This window comes from Zootoca vivipara, chromosome 4, assembly GCF_965207765.1.
Source record: "Zootoca vivipara chromosome 4, rZooViv2.hap1.1, whole genome shotgun sequence".
NCBI classification, from domain to species: Eukaryota; Metazoa; Chordata; class Lepidosauria; order Squamata; family Lacertidae; genus Zootoca; species Zootoca vivipara.
In genome coordinates this window covers 90,381,455-90,388,748 of record NC_142587.1, presented here as the reverse complement: position 1 = coordinate 90,388,748, position 7,294 = coordinate 90,381,455, and the positions used below count along the sequence as shown (strand labels likewise).

The 7,294-nt window shown below is 48.3% G+C and overlaps 1 protein-coding gene across 1 annotated transcript in view; it reads left to right on the top strand.

Annotated features, from left to right (window-relative positions):
* Nucleotides 1-691: 691 nt before the first annotated feature.
* TYR (tyrosinase) overlaps nucleotides 692-7,294 on the top strand; it is a 63,782-nt gene continuing 57,179 nt past the window's right edge. Inside the window, exon 1 of the mRNA XM_035116603.3 lies at nucleotides 692-1,682. Coding sequence (XP_034972494.1) covers nucleotides 858-1,682 — 825 coding nt within the window. The 5' untranslated portion in view covers nucleotides 692-857. The remainder of the gene's footprint in view (nucleotides 1,683-7,294) is intronic.

Sequence of the window (7,294 nt, the reverse complement as noted above, 5' to 3'; positions counted from 1 at the left end):
GTCTAAAAGACATAAGCATTGGCATTAGGAAGCCTTCACTGAGAGATCATTCCACAACTTGGGCACCAAGTTTCTCCAGCTGCCACTCTTGGCATCTCCAACAGGAACAAGCATCTGGAGAAGCGCCTTAGAGGATGAGCCGAACTTCAGAGCAAGTTTGTGCAGGAGTGCATGGTCTTTTATGAAAGTGTGCTCCTTTGTTCAGCAAGCTAAATTCAAATGGAGAACCCAAATGTCAATGTTCCCTATTTATGCCTTCTATTCCTCCTCCTTTTTTTATGGGATGGTTTTATGCATATTTCTTTATGTCTAGAAAATGCACAAAATCAGGCCTTTCTCTAAATGGCATGACTGAGGAACTCCAGGCCAGTTTTCTTTACCAATTTGCAGATTTGCTGCGCTGGGCTTGCTCAGCAATTGCACCAAGCTCTGTGGGATTTCCTTACCCACCCACCGCAGCCTTACCCAGCCCTCGATCCTCCTCCTTCCGCACAGAAACCCCATGAGGCATTATACCAAGCACCCAAGTTCCTGTGTGTGACCAAGGCTTCCACCCTTTGTGCTGCTGGTACATCAAAAGCGATCATGTGCTAGGCAGAAGATGAGATTCTCATAGTAAGTCTCTATATTAACTGGAGCCGAAGGGGGAAGGGGAGTGAGAGTTCCTTGGACGGAGCCCAGGACATGTGATAATCAGATTACAGAAAGTTGAGGGGAGGGGGAGGGATAGATGGAAGTGAGACTGGATGATATTCTGGAGAGATGTCGGGGAAATTTCTCAGGGCTCTGAAAGTGTAGGGACAGAAGCTTATTCCTTGCCAGCTGCCTAAACTGCTGGGCTCTAGGTCTGCTGCTGAATGAAGATGTCTCTCTTTAGCGTTGGCATCTTCCTGGGTATTCTGCCCTTCAGTTCTGGCCAGTTCCCTCGGGCATGTGCCAATGCCGACAGCTTGTTGAGCAAGGAATGCTGTCCCATTTGGTCTGGAGATGGTTCCCCTTGCGGGGAGCTTTCAGGTAGGGGATCCTGCCGCGAGATCCTACTTTCAGACGCCCCTCTCGGCCCTCAGTTTCCCTTCTCCGGAGTGGATGACCGGGAAGACTGGCCCGCCGTGTTTTACAACCGGACATGCCAATGCTCCGGGAACTTCATGGGATTCAGCTGCGCCGACTGCAAGTTCAACTTTGCCGGTCCCAATTGCACAGAGAGGAAGCTGAGGGTGAGGAAAGACATCTTCCAGCTCAGCACCAGGGAAAAGAACCAGTTCCTTGCCTACCTCAACCTAGCCAAGCATACCACCAGCAGGGATTTTGTCATTGCCACCGGGACGTACGCCCAGATGAACAATGGCTCGACGCCCATGTTCCGAGACATCAATCTGTACGACCTCTTCGTATGGATGCACTATTACGTCTCTCGCGACACACTCCTTGGAGGCACCAATGTGTGGCGGGATATCGATTTTGCCCACGAGGCTCCGGGCTTCCTGCCGTGGCACCGTCTTTTCTTGCTCATGTGGGAACATGAGATCCAAAAGCTCACTGGAAACGAGAACTTCACCATCCCCTACTGGGACTGGCGAGACGCCGAGAGCTGCGACATCTGCACGGATGAGTACATGGGAGGAAGGCACCCTAGCGACCCAAACCTACTCAGCCCAGCCTCTTTCTTTTCCTCGTGGCAGGTAGGCACAGGGAGGTGGGAATCTGTTTCTGCTGGGTTATGCAGAGGAGAAACCGTACCTTTAAGTCTCTTTGTGCACCAGAATGCCACGAATAGCTGTCGAAACAAAACAAAACAAAAAAATTCCTTCCAGTAGCACCTTTGTTGTTGTTTAGTCGTTTAGTCGTGTCCGACTCTTCGTGACCCCATGGACCATAGCACGCCAGGCACTCCTGTCTTGCACTGCCTCCCGCAGTTTGGTCAAACTCATGTTCGTAGCTTCGAGAACACTGTCCAACCATCTTGTCCTCTGTCGTCCCCTTCTCCTAGTGCCCTCAATCTTTCCCAACATCAGGGTCTTTTCCAAGGATTCTTCTCTTCTCATGAGGTGGCCAAAGTATTGGAGCCTCAGCTTCACGATCTGTCCTTCCAGGGAGCACTCAGGGCTAATTTCCTTAAGAATGGATAAGTTTGATCTTCTAGCAGTCCATGGGACTCTCAAGAGTCTCCTCCAGCACCATAATTCAAAAGCATCAATTCTTCGGCGGTCAGCCTTCTTTATGGTCCAGCTCTCACTTCCATACATCACTACTGGGAAAACCATAGCTTTAACTATACGGACTTTTGTCGGCAAGGTGATGTCTCTGCTTTTTAAGATGCTGTCTAGGTTTGTCATTGCTTTTCTCCCAGTAGCACCTTAGAGACCAACTAAGTTCGTCATTGGTATGAGCTTTTGTGTGCATGCACACTTCTTCAGATACTTCTTCAGATGAATAGCTGTGTTTTTCTGCATATTTGTATTGGCATGCGGAGCTGCCTTAATCTACCTTCGTGAAAGCTCATAGCTCACTAGTAAGTTGAGGTGGGAGAGAAGTTAGATTCAGTTTGCATTTAAAACCTAATTTACATTCACCAAAGCAATATGCGAACCAAAATGCTGGCATTCATTGATATTTGCACTCCTCCAAATTTTGCGGAGCAGTTCTCCAGCTCAGTGATGCTTCAAAAAAAAAAAAAGCACATGCATTGGTAAAGTCTGCACAGAAATGCAAAGATTAGTGAAAGTGGCATACAAAAATGCACTTTATTAGGGGAAGCTGTAATGCAAAAAAAAGCTGTGTGTTATGGAAAATTGCGTACAAAAATGTTTGGAGAAATTTGCACTAAAAGGTTGACGAGTTTTCATGAAGAGTTTGTTTTTCAAATCGCAAACATGTGGAAAGTCAAGGCTGGAAAAATGAGAAGCTGAAATTGACACATTCAGCCATCCCTTGCGGTAGAGCATTTCTTTGCATGCAGAATATTCCAGGTTCAATCCCTGGCATCGCTAGGTAGGGATTGTCCCCTGAGGGATTGTACCACTGCCGGCTAGTGTAGGACACACTGAACTAGACAGGCTATTGGTCTGATGCAATATAAGGCAGATTTCGATGGTCCTAGCTCAGGCCCCTGTATCTTGAGTGGCAAGGGCTCCCAGTCAGGGAGGCCTCCAGAGTCTGCCTGCCTCCTCCCACTCAGCCGCCCTACAGCTGGGGGGGGGGAGGCAGTGGGCAGACCGTTTGGGCAGTGTGGAGCCCAGGAGAGACACATGGCTCAGGCGCACTGCAGGCGGCGCGGTGAGTGCCGCCCAGCATTTTGTCAACCCCCCCCCCCCGTCATGACACCTGGGGCAGACCGCATCTACCGCACCCCCCATCCTCCACCCCTGCTCCCCGTCATTTCTATCAAGGGGTCTTCCCCCACCAGCACTGATGCATGAGATCCTTCTAACTGGAGATGCCCGTTTCCCAAGCGTAGTTCTGCTAGTGACTTACAGCATATTGAAAATGCAATGTGCTCTCCAAGAAGCAATTGGGGACTATAATATGTCAAAACGCAAACGACCAAAAGATTAAAGCAGCAGCAAAATCCATTTTGTCAGCTGGTTTACAATCCAGGCAGCCACACACAAACACCTGGGTAAACAGACAGCCTGAACGCCAGCAGGTAAGTGGCAGCTGATTGGAGGAAGGAGACGGAGTTCTATAAATGTGATTTTTACCTAATTCTCTCTGCTTCTGGTGATCAGGCTACAAGTTTATGTAGCCAAAATAGAAACACATGCACAAGGCAGCATTCTCCGCAGGACTGGGGGAACGCTAAGGTTTAAGTAAGTACAAAAAGGAAAGAAACCCTACAAAGGTGGAACCCCCCAAAATAGGCCAATGAGGACTAAGTTACTCAATGGCTATGGTATGCTAACTAGCTTTCTTGGGTGGGGAGGGGGGAAGATGCGTGGAAGGGAAAATTGGCTGGAATCCTGAAGGGAAGAACTCCATAATGCATCGTTTTGTTGGGAATCCCACTTGTACCAGTTTGTTATCTTTGGTAGCCTCTTTGCCTCACCATGAAAGCGGATAAACCAAAAGCTGATCCTTCAGCAAAGATGGGCACTTTGCAAGGTTTAAGAGGGGTTGTAGCCTCAGATGGGAAGTATAGCCCTGAGCACTCCTCCTCCTCCTCCTCCTCCTCCTCCTCCTCCTCCTCCTCCTCCTCCTCCTCCTCCTGCGATCACTCATAGCTGAGTAAGATTGTCTTCCATAAACACGGTTTTAACAATGAGTCCGTAAGTAACTAAGGAGGCCAATTCTGGATCCACAGTGGGGTCATTGATTTCTGAGTGGGAATTGATCACGGTGTGGATTTGCCAAGCGTGCCTTCCTCTTAGCACGTTTCTCCCTTGCGTCCTGAGTTCGAGTGTCCTCAAAAAGCCCATGACACCTTTGGTAAAGCCTGTTCTCCGACTGGAGCGCCCGCAGGCCAGTGTTCCCCAGTTGTCAGTGTTCATACTACATTTTTAAAGATTTGCCTTGAGACAGTCTTTAAACCCCTTTTCTTGACCACCAACATTACGCTTTCCATTTTTAAGTTTGGAATAGAGTAGCTGCTTTGGAAGACTATCAACAGGCATCCACACAACATGACCAGTCCAAAGAAGTTTGCCACTAACCAAAGTGCATATGTGATATCAAGCAATGGGATGTAACCCAATGTTGTAACTGCCCTGGGACCTGTGGGTATAGGGCAGTATACAAATAATAATAATAATAATAATAATAATAATAATAATAATAATAATGGTGTGCATTATATTACTTAGGAAGATTCACACACAAAAATCACACACACACACACACACACACACCCCTGTGTGTGTGACTTCAAAACAGGCAAAGGTGGGAGCGGGGCAAGAGGAGCAGGATGAATCAATGAGGCAAACAGGGGGCAAATTTTCCCAACCCCTGCTCCTTCAAACTTTGACTCAGAGGAGCTCAAGCCTTTCCACCCTCTCCATTTTTATCCTCAAAATAACCCTGTGAGGTAGGTTAGGCTGAGAGATGGTGACTGGCCCAAGACCACCCAGTGAGCTCTGGTCTTCCAAGATGCTAGACCAGGGTTTCCCAAACTTGGTTCTCCAGCTGTTTTGGGGGCTCAACTCCCATCATCTCTAGCTAACAGGACCAGTGGTCAGGAATGATGGGAACTGTAGTCCCAAGGCAGCTGGAGATCCAAGTTTGGGAAACCTGTACTAGCCCAATGTTCTAACTGCTACACCACACTGTCTCTCAGTATTTGGCTCTGTGATGGAATAAGCATGGGTTCGTTTGTTTTTGCAGATGGGGTTTCTATGTGTGCCACTAGGGTTGCCATATTTCAAAAAGTAAACTTTTTTGAAAGTTTACTTTTTGAAAATTTGTTGTTGAGCTTTGAACCAATATAGTCGAGCTTTATTGGGGAAACCTCTCCACAAAATAGTGATTTTCAGCTTTTGGAGCTGTTCCCACTGCTTTTACATCCAGGTTTTCCCTGACATTTTGCCAATTTGGCAAAATCCCCCCCTGACGCCATTTTTACACCCGGAAACCCGGACATGTCAGGCATTTTCCTGATGTAATATTCCAAGTCTAATGTGTGCCAAATTGCTTATGGCCATCAAGCTTGAAATGTTTAGAGCTAAAAGAGTGGAAACATAAGCACACATGTCAGCAACTTCTTTCTGCAAACAGGAAAGTCCCTCCAACTTTCCCCCAGAGCCAAGATTTTAGAAATGAATCAATTAACTCTATACCTTAACAGACAAGAAAGGAGTCTGAGTATTCTCAAGGGAAATGTCGATTCATTTAGCATCCTTTGTCGCTAGAGAAAGTTTTTGCTTTTTATTATGAAAGATAGTCCCAATTAACCTGTTTGGTAGAGAGCTGAGATTTTTGTTTTGTAAAGTGTGTCATTTTGATTATTGTTTTTTAAAAATCCAATCTTAGGGCCTCAAGCTATGTGGCAACGCTGAAAACAGAACCAACAGGATAAAATATAAAACACTGTCTACTGTGTTGTAGATTAAGCACTGCCTATTGTAGCCAGCTTTGGGGGGGGGTCATAGTATGGCTTTTATGACTCCGTTAAATCAGAGATGGAGAACCTGTGATCCTCTAAAGTCATAGTAGGGTAGAGTTGGAAGGGATCCCAAGAATGATCTGGTCTAACCTCCTGCAGTGTTGTTGGATTCTAACTCCCATCAGTCTCAACTAGCACAGCCAGCGGTGAGGTCTAATGAGGATTGTATGCCAATATTTGGAGGGTCTACATTCTATGCTGTTCCAAATAAGGAAGTCTTATGGGGCTTCGGGAAAATGTCTGGGCAAGGATTGGGCAGAAGCCGATGGTGTGGTGGCACAGTTCACCTGAGCTCTGGTTGGTTGCATATGCCTGGGCTGGGTGGCACAAGGCGCCTGGCCACCAGGGGCGCGGAAGGGGCGCCGAACAGCTGGTGTCTGGGAGCAGCTGCTGCCGGCACCCCCCACCACGCGCCTGCTGCCACTCTAGGCAGGAGTCTCGCTGATTCTGCTTCATGGAGGAAGCTCAATGACCGCGCGCCACTGTCGCGCCACTGTCGCGTCCCGGAGCACCCGGAGGGGCCGGTCCAGGGCGGGAGGCCAAGCAGCCCCCTCTGCGGGAGATGGGCTCTACTCCCAGGCCAGCCCCCTGCAAGGTGGTGCGTGCAGTCCAGGCTCCGCCATCTTCCATCTCCGCCCCTTAGCCACGCGCTACTGCCGCTGTGGGGGGGGGGCGCCAGAGGATTATTGAACCATGGTGCTGGATACCCTTAAGACATTACTGCAACCAACCAGAGCTCAGGTGAACTGTGCCACCACACCATAGGCTTCTGCCCCATTCTTGCCCAGACATTTTCCCGAAGCCCCATAAGACTTCCTTATGCTGATTACTGGGCAAAGCTGCAGTGAGGACAGCATGGTGCAAACGCACTCACAGAGCCAGTCGGGTGCATTTGCACTGCGCTGACCTTGCTATCTCCTACCCCCCTCTCCTTCAACCTCCCAGTGACGTGACTGACTAGAGTTCTGGTTAGTGGTGCTGCCCCAGCCCATTGCTTTGTGGGCAATCTCACAGGGGTGTAGTCGTTTGCATGCCAATGGTGCGTGTGGCCACAGGCAAAAGTGGGCGGAGCAACAGAATGCAATTTTCACTTTTGTATAGTAGGCTATACAGTGGTACCTCTGGTTAAGAACTTAATTTGTTCCGGAAGTCCGTTCTTAACCTGAAACCGTTCTTTTAAATAAAATAAAATAAAAATTA